At 38.5% G+C, this 15,285-nt stretch overlaps 1 protein-coding gene, 1 non-coding gene and 1 pseudogene across 4 annotated transcripts in view; 1 reads left to right on the top strand and 2 right to left on the bottom strand.

The window, feature by feature from the left end:
• The window catches only part of LOC100614678 (NXPE family member 2-like), an 8,563-nt pseudogene extending 6,102 nt beyond the window's left edge, over positions 1-2,461 (bottom strand).
• NXPE1 (neurexophilin and PC-esterase domain family member 1) overlaps positions 685-15,285 on the bottom strand; it is a 34,950-nt gene continuing 20,349 nt past the window's right edge. For all 3 annotated transcript variants that reach the window (XM_063784541.1, XM_063784540.1, XM_016922027.3), the window contains 4 exons: positions 11,551-12,284; positions 9,216-9,277; positions 4,254-4,466; positions 685-3,878 (listed from right to left, as the gene is read on the bottom strand). In XM_063784541.1, coding sequence (XP_063640611.1) covers positions 3,343-3,878; positions 4,254-4,466; positions 9,216-9,277; positions 11,551-11,957 — 1,218 coding nt within the window. In that variant the 5' untranslated portion in view covers positions 11,958-12,284 and the 3' untranslated portion in view covers positions 685-3,342. The remainder of the gene's footprint in view (positions 3,879-4,253; positions 4,467-9,215; positions 9,278-11,550; positions 12,285-15,285) is intronic.
• LOC112204917 (small nucleolar RNA U13) lies at positions 8,505-8,608 on the top strand. Its single transcript, XR_002938661.1, has one exon. It is a non-coding gene; the product is annotated as a small nucleolar RNA U13 (small nucleolar RNA).

The following is a 15,285-nucleotide window of genomic DNA, read 5'->3' on the forward strand; positions in this document are numbered from 1 at the left end:
GGAATAAAAAGGAAGCTTTTAACTCTGTGTTTGCAAATTTACTTACCTCAGCCCAGGAAGGTTAAATGTAAGTTAATTTGCACTTATATTGGATACAAGGTGAGAGAACTAGAAATTAATTTCTTGAGTTTACTGTGAAATTTTGAACATTTACATATTCATGCTATAAAGAAGTATTTCCCTAGTTAATTTCATGCAAAGTGACAGCTTTTTCAACCTATTTAGCATATCAACAAACCACTTTTATTAGTAATGACAGGCGTATTAATAACAGGGACAAGATTTCCAGATTTCCTTTTCTTATAAGACCACAACCATTATTAACCCCAAGAACAAAACCAGAATGTCTAGGCATAATGTGACCAAGGTTGCCGATGGGGTGACAAAATTGACCCCACAATCTTGAGAAACACAGCCACACACATTTTATGAGCCTTTTATATGACAGATGTTAAATTTGGATAACCATTTTTCAAATTATACATATTTTTCTAAAGATACTTTATAGAAAATGCTTTCCCCCCAGTTTGGCAAAAAGGTTCATTCTGTGAGCCCACTGAATTCGTATTAATAATAAAGTACATTTCACTATCATATGCTGTTCTCTCATTGTTCTATCCCATTAACACTTATTCCTGGTTGTAGATTCTGGAGCTTTCTAAAGAGATGGTAAAACCTCTTTCTAAAGAGATGGTAAATGTTTTAATAAAGTTCACTTTGGGGGAAAAAGAAGCAAAACTTAGTCTCTTTCCTCAAGATGTTTACAAGCTATTAGAGATAACAGATACTTTTAAAAATACATGTTTTTGTTTCTTTTATGGAGTAAATGACAAAACACTGTGGAAACATTATTCTTTCTCGGGGTGTCAGGGAAAGCTTCACAGAAGAAAATAATTCAATCTGGTTTTAAAGGGTGATTGGGAGTTTGACAGGTGGAAAGAGGGGCAGGAGGGCATTCTAGTCAGAAGGAGCAGCGTGTAGAGTGGTGCAGAGGCTTCAGAGACTGATGTATTTGAACACGTATTTGTCTTGTGTGTGGGACATTTAAAGAATTTTATGTATGTATCTTTTATTTTTTATTGCATACATTTAAGGTAAACAGTGTGATGTTTTGATATACATATGCATAGTGAAATGATTACTGTAGTCAGTATATTAACATATTAATCACTGCACAATTACCTTTTGTTTGTTTGTTTTTTGAGACAGAGTCTCGCTCTGTAGCCCAGGCTGGAGTACAGTGGTGCCATCTCGGCTCACCGCAAGCTCCGCCTCCCGGGTTCACGCTATTCTCCTGCCTCAGCCTCCCGAGTGGCTGGGACTACAGGTGCTCGCCACCGTGCCCCGCTAATTTTTTTTTGTATTTTTAGTAGAGACGGGGTTTCACTGTGGTCTCGATCTCCTGACCTCGTGATTCTCCCGCTTCGGCCTCCCAAAGTGCTGGCATTACAGGCGTAAGCCACCGTGCCTGGCCACAATTACCTTTTTAATTGAGGTAGAATACCTAAAATCTAGTCTCTCAGCAAATTTTCCATATACAATATTAACTATGGTTCTCATGCTGTACATTAGCTCTCTAGACATTCATCCAATAGAACTGCAAGTTTGTACCCTTTGACCTACATCTGCCTGTTTTCCCTTCCTCCCAGCCTGGATAACTACCATTCTACCCTGTTTCTATGTGTAGTTTTTAAGTTCCATATATAAGTGAGATCAAGCAATATTTTTCTTTCAGTATTATTTCTTTCCTTCAATATTGTTATTTTACTTAGCATAACGTCCTCCAGGTTCACCCATGTTATTGCAAATATAGCAGCATCTCCTTTTGTAAGGCTGAATGATATTCCATTGTACATATATACTGCAAATTATTTATCTGTTCATCTATTGATGGGCACTTATGTTGTTTCTCTGTCTTGGCTATTGTGAATAATGCTGCAGTGAGCATGAGAATGCAGATATCTCTATGAAGTGCTGATTTCATTTCCTTTGGGATACTCAGCAGAGGGATTGCTGGGTCATATGGTAGTTCTGTTTTTAGGGGAACTGCCATACTGTTTTCCATAATGGCTGTACCAACTTACATTCCCACCAAGAGTGTATGAGAGTTCCCTTTGTGTGTGAGAAAATATTACCATCTCCTCATTTTTAGCAGGCACCTATATATACTGATGACTTCCAAATTGAGCATCTTTCTTACAGATCTCGCTCCTTCATAGGTGGTGTTGTATACTTTACATTGCATCAAATCATGTAGGACATAATGACCAGTTGTCCTGCTGTTATAAAGCTTTAAAATTAATAAAGCTAAGTTTGAGCAGTGGATTCAGAAGTGACAGCCTGCTATATCCATAGTAAAGTTCCAATCAAACCTTTTAAAAAAGTTCATTCACTGATGATCTCTGCCTTACTTACTTATTTGAGTAGAAGCTTTTAAATGGTGCTTTCCTAATTCTGCCATTCTTTCTGTATTCATTAGCTGTAATTCTTCCAAAAAGAAGAAATTTCCCTTATCTATTAGAGTTATTGATTTTCTCTTTAACAGGAAAGAGGATAAATGTTCATATATTTCCCTTTTGTTGCCAATTTTCAAAATAAGGGTTTACCCAACTCCACTTACGACACATGAGAGATTTTGCTTTTATTCTTGCATGTCTCTTTTTGTATTGTTATGACCTCATGGATTTTATATATTATGTATTTCAATTAACTGCAGTCATTAGTCTTTTTGATGCTAAAACTAATCTATCTATGGCCAATGAAGAGACTCCTTTGGGTTACCTCCTCTGTTCCATGATATGATTCCATTTGTCTTTGATTATTTGCTTTCTGGCATAACAAGATGTCCAGGCTCTTGGTATATATATTTTCTGTTCCAGTCCTGGAATCAGCCTTCCCTTCAAGGATGCCTCTTTTCTTTTATTGAGGAAGGGTTCTTAGACATCACAGTCAGGGTGCTAGGAGTGATTATTGCTAATGGGTTATCATTGCTCCTAGGCCTTTTCAATAGACAGAGCTAGGAAATATCTATATTGGAAATAGAAAGCATCATGAATTTGTACAGATATTTTCAAATCAGCTTAATAACATGGCTTTTAAAAAACTTCTTTAATATTTTAAACAAGCATCAGAACCAGGCATGGTATAGTCATTCTTCATGTCTGATTCTCTTGGTTTTGCATCCCTTATCAGTTGTCATTGTCCTTACATAGCCTTCCTCCCCAAACAGATTCTTTTAAATTTATTTTCCTTAGTTCCTAAAATGAGTAAAACTTACTTTACAATACATGTGGGATTATGTGCAGAGATTGGTTCCTAGTGATTTTGTGTAGTATTTATCCCTTAGCAAATGTAGTTTAAGAACATGTTAATCTGATTTCCAATCACATGATCAGGTGGGTGGATAGTATCAGTGCCATATGCAATGGTCATGTCCCAGGCATCAATGATGCCCACGTTGAGGTCTTTGAAAATATCCTTCATGATAAGATAGTGAATATAACCATGGAAGTCTCCAAACCTCTCTGTCTCTATGTGCATCTCCCTGATGTTTTCTGTCTTAATAATCACTTTAGTGGTTGGGCTTCTTAGGAACAGCCTTTCAATAGCCTTTCGAACACCGATGGCCCTGCGAATAAAAATGTCAATGGGAAATGGTCTAAAGTGCTGGCCAAAGGTGATGACGATGGCTGTGTTTTTGTCACCTGATAGCCGGTCAATTTCCCGAGGGATATAATCATGATCTATCAGAGAGTAGAGCTGGAAAGTGACGAAGGGATAGCTATGTTTTTTCCATTGAATCTGAGTGTGTCTTTCTGCATCCAGAAGCAAATGTTTCTTAAAGATTCCAGTTTCATGAAGATCAAAAAACTTCAGTGCTGATAAAAAAATAAATAGATGTTTTAAATAGAAGATAATGGTTAATATTCATGAAAAAGAATGTCCTATCATTTAAAATACCCACCCCACCTAGATAATTGCTCACTGGAGCCTTTCTACTCTCTAGGGTACTGTACCCCCAGTTCATACATGTAAAATGTCAATCAAAAATGTAAAGTTTTCACTGGAATTTTAAAAGAAGACCAACATTTCTTATGAAAGAAGGAATAAAATACATTTTAAATGTAAAGGTTCAAATCCAGAAAGCCAAATGAAGTAAAAAACAAAATAGCTCAAACGAGAGAATAGAGACCTCATTAAAAGTACTTTAAAACCAGCCTGAATTTCTAAGAGAATATAAAGTAACTACCTACTTTTTACAACTTTGGGGAAGTAGTAGATCCACTGACGTAGCGTAGAGTCTCCCAGGAGGTAAATGAGTTTGCCTTTCAAACAGCCATTTATCTTAATTGTGTCTAACTGAACCTGGTTGCAAAATGTTGTTATCCATTTTCCTTGTAAAGTATAACCACCAGGGACGGGAGGCTTCATTCCAACTTGGCATTTCTCTTCTATTTTTTCACTCTCTGGTAACAAAGACACTCGTAAATGATTTTATTGGCATAAGTTAGACATCTAGCCTTCTTTCCTGGTCCTTCATTTTCTTGCTCTCTTTCCCCCTTCCTGTAATGCCTATTTCCTTTTTCTGTCCCTTTCTAGTCCTATTCTTTGATCATTAGCTTTGCTTCAGGCACTTCTTCTTATTCCATTAAGAGATTTTGAGTCATCTTGCCTTCTGTCTAATTCCTTTTCTCCTAAATTTGGTCATTAGCTAAATCTTGACGTTCTATCCTTTCTTTGACGTTCTATCCTTTTTTCCTGACTCTGTGGTGACTTCTGTCTTTGTCTCTTACCCAAATGATGTTAGTGGTCTGCCAGTTGGTGCCGCTGTATAAAATTCTTTACCTTTGTTTCATTAATGAAGGAATGAATAATCTTAATTTTTCCGTGTTCAAAAAATGGCTTAAAATATGTACATTAAATATAAAAACCTCAAATAGTATAATAGTCACCTAGCTTGACAATTTTTTGTAAAACCAGACTTTGCTAAAAGCAACATGCAACATCCAATACAAACCAATATTCTGAGATAATCCAGGAAGTTTCACTAGAGTTTCAGGCTCTGTTTGCGCATAGTCTGCCTTCCATTACAGGTAGGTAGCAGTGCAGCAAATGTCTTGTTATGGCATAACAAAGGGCATCCAATTTCTCCTGTCATGTTTCCTTACCACTCTCTATGCTGCCATCCCATCACTGAGCCAATGCCTTGTATTTTAGGATTTGTTATATCAGGACTTCTATACTGATACTATGTTCTGTATGAGATAGGAAACCAGTTTGAATGCTGTAAGAAAGACCAAGATAATAATGACTTAAAAATAAAAGATTATTTCTGTCTCACATAACAGGCCTGGAGTGAGAAGGCCAGGGCTAATATGCCATTGCATGGTGTCAGGGACTCTTGTTCCTTCTATGTTGTGGCTATGACATTCTTACTGTGTGGCTTTAATCTCATGGTCTAATTTGGCTCTTGCCATTCTCACATTATATCTAAAGTTCGGCTAGTAGTAAGGGAAGAAATGGATAGGGAGGGCCCGTTGTTTTGCTTTTAAAGCATGACCTAGAAGTTTCCCACTCACACTCCTGGAAAAAACTTAGTTATGGCCACAACTAGATATAAGAAAGGATAGCCATGGGTCTAGCCACAAACTGGTTTCTATTACTAAAGAAGGAGAAGGCAGTGAATATTGGGGAACCATCAGCAGTTTCTGCTTTACCCTCCTTGCTTAGTTCCTCAGAGGCCTTGCAGTCTCTGGCTGCCTATGTCCACAGAATAGTGCATCATTACATGGTTGTATTGTATTTGTAACCTATGGACAAAGTGGTAAAACGGTGCTGGTGGCAGAATTGGAAAGTGCACCTGGAATAGCTCTTAAGTCCTGGTGATTTGGCTTACTAAAGGGAGTTTGTATAATCCTATAATTATGTTGGAATTACAGTGTGATATTGATGGGTTTCTATGAGGCTTGATAGCATTGCACCCTAGATGATTGAATACCATGACCCTGGAAACTTGAGATTCATAGTTATTAAGTATTCTTTATCCTAATAATGTACTGGCACACTTTGCTGAGAACATAGCCTTTAAGTGTATTGTTGTAAACCCTATGTTGTGTAATCTTTGTGTGTCAGGTATTCATTTTGCCACGTCTCAAACTTATAACAAATTTGCTTATGATTACTCTTACATGTTTATTTTACTTAATAGTTTTAGAATAAGCTTGAGCATTTTGAACAGTATGTGGGTAATAATATCAGGATTCTGTATATCAGGCAAAAGCAACTCCATTTTAGATGCTAATCTGCTATGTTGGCTCCTGATTAACCCTGGTTTATCTAGTGTTTCTTGTATAACAACAGATAATTATGGTAAATCTTGCCCGTAGGTCAAACAGCCTTGGTGGTATTGTACTTCCATTGTCCTGTACATCCCATCTGAACCACCCTTCCCTTATGCTCTGTAAGCCCTAGGTCTGGGCGTAATGGTGTGGAGATCCACCATCTTCTCTCAACAATGGAGACATAAACATGGCTTCTGCTTGTAAGTCCCTACTAAATGTTTCGAGAAACTGGATGTGTCAGACTCTTTTTTGGCCTCTCAGCTTCCTCAAACTTTGGGAGTAGGTTTGCATAGACCTGCCCACTGAGAAATAGATTCCATTATATTTTTTATTAGATAGGGAGACTAATAGTCCCCCAAAGATATCCACATCCTAATTCTTAAAACCTGTGAATATGTTGAAGCAGAAGATATAAAAAGAAAAACAAGTTTTCCTGTACTAGGCTGACCCACTCTAAGACCCAGGGAAGGGCAGGGCTCTGTTGAGGCTTTGGTAGCATTATCAGCAGAGCTGGGTCCCAGAAGGGATGGGCTTCAGAGTCTCTCCCTCCCATCCCAAAGCAAGGTTGGGAAAAACAAGTTTTTCTCATTCAGCTTCCCCCTTCCCCCCTTACTATTCTTAAAATTATCTTTGCAAGTTTTGTAAGTGCCTGTTTTTCCCTTCTGTGCAGCACAGCGAAGGTCACAACATATGCCTGAGTTGCAACACCTGGCTTGAGTTGTAAAACCTGTCACTGTTTGATAAACTGCCTTTGTTCTGCTTCTGTAAGCTTGCTTGCCCGCCCTGTAGGTTTTGCACCATTTAGTGAAGTGTATATTCAAGCTAGCCAATACCCTTTCAGGTACACGTGTAAGAGTCAAGCCCTGTCTTTGTTCGGGGCTCAGCCTTTGGAAGTTAATCCACTGGGCAGGTAGCCACCTAAATAAAATCCTCTTATTCCACCCATTGGTCTCTCCTGTCCCTTAATTCCCACAACAATGTTGCCTTTTCCAGATATGACCAGGGTATGGCCTTTGAGATGGAGAGACTATCCTGGATTACATGGGTAGGCCCAATCTAATGTCATTGGTCCTCAAAAGTGGAAGAGGGAGGCAGAAGAGTGGGTCAAAGATGTGACAGGAAAACTTGACCCTCTGCTGTGGCTTTGAAGATAGAGGAAGAGGGCTGCAAGGAATGTGGGCAGCCTTAAAAACCTGGAATAAGCAAAGGAACAGATTCTCCCCTGGAGCCTCCAGGAAGGAACATGCTCCTGCCCTACCTTGGGATTAGCTCAATGAGACCAGCATTGGACATCTGGACTACAGACTATCAGATGTTATATTTTTGTTTTTTAAAGCCACTTTATTATAGCAGCAATAAGAAAATGATACATAGACAACTGACATTCTTTTAAATATAAAGTCATCCCATCTAGAGACAGTGTTTTTTCCTTCTATTTATATGAATTTTATTTTATATTCCTTAGTGACATTTTAAATTGCCTTTCTGCAGATCATGCTTTTGTTAAATTGTGAATTTGCATTTTAAACCACAAAGTGGATCATACCACTCTCTTCCTCAGTTGGTTTCTGTGGCTTTCAAGTCTACTGAATAATCACTGAAATCCTCAGCATGACACTTGAGAACCTTCATGATTAGGTTCTTCCTCTCTTTCTAGGCTTATCCTCTGCTGCATTCCACAATATGCTCACCCCATTGGCCTATTGAAGAAGTCCATGATGACTTTGCTCATGACGGGAATTATCAGGTAAAAAGTGTTAGATAAAAAATACAGGACACCGTATTAAATTTGTATTACTTCTAACAAGGAATAATTTTTTAGTGTAAGTATGGTCCATGCAATATTTTCCCCTTTTCTCAATGTATATATGACAGGTAATTAGAAATTACTCATATTCATTTGATTCCCTGTATTATTATTTGCTTAAATCCAGCAACACTACCCATGATCTTTATGAGGTTTCTCTTCTTCATTCTCTGACTACACATATCCTTCAGGACTCAGTCAAATACCAACTTTAACATAAGCTCTTTTGCCTCTTTACTGTCTTCATAGAGTTCGTAGATTGAATGTCTTTCACATTGCAAGCTAACTGAGCATTTATTTTTCTCCATTTGTCCATAATGCCTGATATCTATTCAGTGCTCAGTAAATGTTTGCTGATCCTTTTGTAGTTCAGAATCATGATGATTGGGTTTTCATGCTCATGTGTGAGATGTGCCTCCCTCAAACCTTGTTATGACATCAGCACATTACCCATATGATGTGAGGAAAAATAAATAAATAAACATTTGTGGAATAAATGAATAAATGGTGGCAATAAATTATTATGAGTTGAAGTAAGTATCATGATGGATGTTATCGGTAAACTAAGATAGACTTTATAAAAAGTTGTTTTAAAGCTAAGGTAGTATAAATATTCTTTCATAAGTAACATGGCTTTGTGTTTGTCTTTAAAACATATAATCAGATGAAAGCTCCATATAAAATTGGTAATTGCATCAACTAAATGTTAGGGGGTTATGCCAACAGAGAGTTAGGAAACCAAAACCGAAAGTGTTCCTATTCTGAAGCTGTAGATATCCGTCCTTCAAAGACATTTGCACAGTGCCTAAGACTCTAGGAGATGAACTCTCAGGTTTAAACACGAATGTAGATACTAATGCTTTCTCCTTTTGGATATATCAAGATGTAATCTCCTATAAACATTTTGAAATCATTTCCTTGAGTTCATTTCTCCCTTTAAAGTCCAGCATGATTGACATCATAGACATCTGCTAGGAATTGTGCTCCAGGAGAACTACAATTATTTAGGTTAATGCTGATAAAAGTTTCCTCTGAGCATCACCTAACTCAGGACAGAGCCAACTTACTGTTACAATTAGTGACATCAATGTGTTTACGATCCTTCATCATTTCAACTCCCACTTTGGACCTTCAAAAAAAAAATAGAACAATAAATTAGCCTGCTCTCTGCCCACATAACACAGGTGAATCATCTGCTTGTGAGTGAAGGAAAATTTTTAGTTTTCTATAACTGGAAGCTGTTATTATTGTTGTAAATTTTAGATATATTGGGTATTGTAAATGAGTGAGGATTTTGGAAGACTTTCTACCCTGCTGAGAGCACCTGAAGTCCAAAGCAGCTCTACCGATCTGCCACATGTAATCAGTGTGTCCTGGAATTTTAGATTCAAAATATTTATCTAATTTACAAGTTCTCTTCTCTCTTTCTGCTTCCACATCTCCTATTCAAGTTTGCAGAATAGTTTCCTTGGATTACTGTGAGCCTCTAATTGGTCATGCAAGTCTCAGTTTTATCCCACCTAAATTTTTCAATCCGACTGCCAGAGCACCCTTTCTCATTGCAAATCCAACTGCACTACTGCTTACATCCCTTTATTGTCTCCCCATCATGTACCCAAGGAATCCAGCCTTTTTGGGTGGCAGGTAGACCTTTTATCAGAGGGCCTCTGCTTCATTTTTAATCCACATTTCCTGCTATGATTACCTTTGACTTTTCTGACAAACTTGCTTTCTGAAGATCATAAGCTTTATGAAGGAAGGTAATGTGTGTGTCTGGTCCACTGCTGTATCCTTAATATCTATCAAAGTGACTGGCAGAATGTAGTGTTGAATCCGATGTGTTAATAAATGTACCTTACATTTCTTTCCTCCAATTGATGAAAGATCACTCTTCCTGCTTGAAAGCTCTTACTCACACTTTGTTTCAAACCTCTGTATATGGCCATGAAAGTGGAGGAAGGAAGAAAGGGATTAAGGGGAGAATGAGGACCCAGGTGCCAAGTATAACAGATATAAGTGGTACCTGATTTCCTGCTATAGATGTCTCTCCAGGTGCCATCCTGAGAAGAGAAAGGATCAGCATGTTTTCATCCTTACTAGGATTTAGGCATAAGGATGGTTGATGGGTAGGAAGAGATTTGATGAGATGTACCATCAGAGATAAAAGGGAGGGAACAGAAACTTAACTGTGCTTTTACTTTTCAGAAGGGAGCCAGGGACTATAGATCAGGAGCCAAAACTTGGATAATGAGGTAAGATTCTGGAATGCATGTTATTTTGTCATGTTTGGTGCCTACTCTTAGCATATTTTTTTTGAAAGCTTATGGAAAAAAGACTCTAAACTTGACTTTGAAAACTGCTAGAAAGGGATTTCTGTGAACCTAGCATTCTACTCTGTCACCAAGCTGAGGAAAAATAAATCTTCGTGGGGGAAAATAAAAGGGTACTGGCAGAATTGAAAGAGAAAAGGAAATGGACTGAGCCTCTGAGACTTATGCAAAGTTAGCCAATGAGCAAAAGTCTCTGGGACTGATAGATGTCTTAGGGCTTGGCTCACAGTTCTGGGATTTGTGATAACAGATAGTTATCCTTTGCAAATCCTCAAAGTGGCCCATGAAGCGACCCTGATGGTTCATTCTAATCAACAAAGTGGTTTTCAGGTTAGTGGATAACAGGGAAACCAGGAAGTGAGCCTCTGTGAGTCAGGGGAGAAAAGCATGGCATTGCCACAGCCATGATTGATAGAGGAAACATGCTTCCACCCCGGTTTGTGGAGGGCTGTTGAACCAGGGGTTTGCAGGAATCACTAGGTCACAACATGAGGAGTAAGAAGGACTCCTCCACCCTGAGAGGTATATACTGAGGAATATCCGATCATGGGATCAACTGGAGAAAACCAGTAGAAATTGGCTTTTTAGAAAGATCACTCAGTGTAGAGAATGGATTAGAGAGGGTATGACTGCTGGGAGAGAGACCAGTTGGGAAGCTGGTATGGGTAATCTAGATGAGATGATGATGGTGTGAACTTGAATAGCAGCACTGTGCGTGGGGGGAAATGGATCAATGCAAAGATATTTAAGGGGCAAAATTAACAAAATATGATATAGGAGGTGAAGGAGCATGGATGTTATCATACACTTATCAAGGAATCTTTTTTTCAGTGGAACATCTATGAACACATAGAAGAATGGTTATAGCAAAACACATGACTGAATGGGACAATATAGTGAAAATGCAAACTTTGGCCTAGAGTAATGAGTAGAGGCCCTAAGAAGACACCACATGTCTTACCTTGAGTACAGGAGGCCTCTGAGTCATGCTCAATGTTGCAATGGGCAATGTAGCTCTGACTGGGGCACTTCTCAGGGGACACTTCTCAGTATACATGAAAAGTATACTCACCTGTGGAAAAGGCTGTTTTCCTTTTCTGTAAGATAAGATACCTCTCTATTCCGGGTGGTCATGTAGGTCAGAGCCTCACAGGGCATGTGTTGAGGCTTCATACAATAGAAGGCTTCTTGGTCTCTGTCATCCAGATATTCACAGAGTTCAGCACTTGAGTTTAGGGTCAGTCCACATTCAGTGAAGACATGAGAGGTGCCATTAACAAATTTGCCTTTGTAAATAATTTTATCATAGCCTTGGTTCCTTGCCCTCCAAAGAGCCGACGCCCCTTCACTGGGGTGGATGAGCAGCAGAGACAGGGAGACCTGGCCCTCCCAGAACAGAGTGAAGCTGACCAGGTAGGTACCGTTGTTGAAGTCCATCACCTTTCCTGAAGCACCTGCCATCAGTGCTGGGGAGGACATCCTGGCCCTCAGGAAATCCCCACCATATTGCTTCCTCTTCCCCAAGTGGTCCCTCACCTCCAGTAGGATGTCCAGCTGGTCTCCCCTGCAGTACGTATCTCGAGGGTTGAGGATGGTGGCTGTGCTGTGTGTGGCACTGGTGGTGGTGTTCACGTGGGTGAAAGGTCTGGGTGGGATCTGCTGATCTAGTTTCTCTATGATTTCCTTTATTCTGAGTTCAGTCTCTGTTAGTGGCTTTAATGGTATCAGTGATGTTTTAGGGAATAAGGACTTTGCAGAGTTGTTCCAGTAATGGACGGAGATGGATAAGTTTAGAGCAGACCAAAGCTGAAATGACAAGGATTGTGATATACTATGAAATTAACCTGTCTAATCATTTTTACTTATTATGAGTTTGAATATTTGTTTACAGTGAATATTTGTATAATTGAATTCAATTTGTTACCAAATTGAATATTTGGTAACAAAGTGGCATAATAAACCAAAAGAGAAGAGAAACAAGGAAATGAGATATTATGATGATGATGATATAATATTATTATATATTATTATCAATGTTATTTAAATTGTGACAATTTTGTATAAAATGTAAACATTTACGCTTTTACCTCAATATTTTAGAGAATGTCTGAACAGTTGTAGATATATTCAATCCAAAATATATAGCTCAGAGAATAATTATGAACAATAAACTGGTGATGATAAGTTTACTCTTTCTTTTCATATATGCCTTACATCCAGTAACATCTGTACCTTTTAGTCATGCCTAGTAGTCTTTTTCTCTCCAGCTGTATCATAGTTCAAGCCACCATCATTTATCTCCTGGATTATAGTGGCCACCTCAAGGATGATGACTGTCTTCAGGCTTCAAGGAAGACAGTCCTGCTTTCTCTCCATTTAATTTCCTCTTCTGTTGCTAAACCAGTCCTTTTTAAAGCAAAACTCTATTTGTGTCATCTCCCAACTTAACCCCCTTCAATGGCTTCTTGTAAGTCTTGGGTAAAATCCATTTGTAATATGGATTTTTCTGTGGCCTATTTTCAACTCTAGTTCTTGCTACTCTCTTCTTTGCTTTTGATGTCTTGATAAGACTTCTTTTATTTTTAGGAGCTGACCTTCATGTCTTTCAGCTCTTGCTCTTTACTAATACTTTCTCCTCTTCCTGGATTGCTGAGTATCCTCCGAATTCCCCCAAACCACCTAAACATCTCTTAACTTCTACCTTAGAAATCACTACAACCTCAGAGGTCACTTATGCTTTTGGCACTATACGGTGTTTTATAAGCACTCAAATTTCAGTGATTTTCCAGTCTTGCTGGTAGTCAGAAACACCTGCCAAGCTTTTTTAAAAATATGCACTCTTAGGCTTCAGTCTAGATCAGCTGATTCATAATCACTACATTGTGTTGTCCAGGAGTATGTTTTCTAAAAGCCTCAAAAGCAATCTTAGGATCAGATAGATTTGAGAAGAATGATTATAGACCAGTAGTTGTCAACCCCTCTCACACTTTAGAACACATATAAAGCTTTGAAAAAAATTCAGGCCTGGCTGCACTGCACCCCAGCATTGGGCAATAAAACCCTTGTGATTGGTAACAAACTGGCAGAGTAAGCCAAAGGAGAGGAGAAACAAGACAATGAGATATCATTTAAAAAAGATGAACAGAACCCACGTTGAAGTTTTGAAAAAACCTTGGCAAAGCCAAAAGACAAATCACTGGCAATGCCAACCAAGAAATAGAGATGCAAATAAATGAAATTCCCCCAAAAGAAACTTTTGGTTCTCTGGAAAATATATATCTGGAAAATATAAAAAACTTACATTATAAAATAGATAAAAATACAATATAAAAATAGAATAGAAAATAATCATGTAATATATAACAGTAAGAATAAGAATATAATTGTCATGATGATGAACCTTTTTCTATTTTTCCCACCTCCGCAAGTCACAGGCTGAGATGCTTTTATTGGTGAGTACAGACATCCCTAACTTATATAACAAGGAAAAACAAACCAATTAATTTTATAAGAATGGAATATATTTTATACTAAAACTAGGTAATTATGATACAAGAAAAGTACAGGCCCATTTTATTCATGGAGATGACTTTTAAATTTTCTGTCTCTTTCAGTGTGTATGTGCATATATGCATATACATATAAAAGTATATAAGTAGATTAGATAAATATATACAGGTGTGTGTGCGTTTGTCATGGTTGATTATGAGTGAATTCAGGGTTGTAAAAATGGTTCTAGAATGAAAAATCTTGTAGTATAAGTTATATATTAATGGATTAAAGACAAAATCTCATGATTTTTCACTGTTCTCAGGCTTATCTGATTGGATTGCAGTTGCAATAAAAGGATTTGATGTATTTCAGCATTTACTTAGCATTACAATTCAGTAATAGGAAACCTTAAACATTTTAAAAGTCAAGGAGACAAGGATGTTAGCCACCATTAACTGAATTAATGTTCAACATAATGTTAGAAGTCCTGAACAATAAAATAAAACAAACAAACAAAAATCCAAGGTATGAGAATGATGGGGGAGAAACAGACTTTTTTTCCCCTTCTTTTCTTTATTTTTTATAGGTGTTGTGACTGTCTACAAAGAAACCAGAGTTAGCAAATTATTAGTATTAAGATAGCAAGAAGCTGAATACAAAACAAACTCACAAACTCAAAAGCATTTAAATTATAGAAAATACAATTGAGAGGGGTGGAGCCAAGATGGCCAAATAAGAACAGCTCCAGTCTACAGTTCCCAGCGTGAGTGACACAGAAGACGGGTGATTTCTGCATTTCCAACTGAGGTACTTGGTTCATCTCACGGGGAGTGCCGGACAGTGGGTGCAGGACAACGGGTGCAGCACACCGTGCATGAGCTGAAGCAGGGCGAGGCATCGCCTCACCCGGGAAGCACAAGGGGTCAGGGAATTTCCTTTCCTAGTCAAAGAAAGGGGTGACAGACGGCACCTGGAAAATCGGGTCACTCCTACCCTAGTACTACGCTTTTCCAATGGGCTGCACAAATGGCACACCAGGAGATTATATCCTGCACATGGCTTGGAGGGTCCTACGCCCATGGAGCCTTGCTCACTGCTAGCACAGCAGTCTGAGATCAAACTGCAAGGTGGCAGCAAGGCTGGGGGAGGGGCACCCACCATTGCTCAGGCTTGAGTAGGTAAACAAAGCGCCCGGGAAGCTTGAACTGGGTGGAGCCCACCACAGCTCAAGGAGGCATGCCTGCCTCTTTAGGCTCCACCTCTGGGGGCAGGGCACAGACAAACAAAAGACAGGAATAACCTCTGCAGACTTAAA

The sequence above is a fragment of the Pan troglodytes genome, chromosome 9 (genome assembly GCF_028858775.2).
Source record: "Pan troglodytes isolate AG18354 chromosome 9, NHGRI_mPanTro3-v2.0_pri, whole genome shotgun sequence".
Taxonomy (NCBI): Eukaryota; Metazoa; Chordata; class Mammalia; order Primates; family Hominidae; genus Pan; species Pan troglodytes.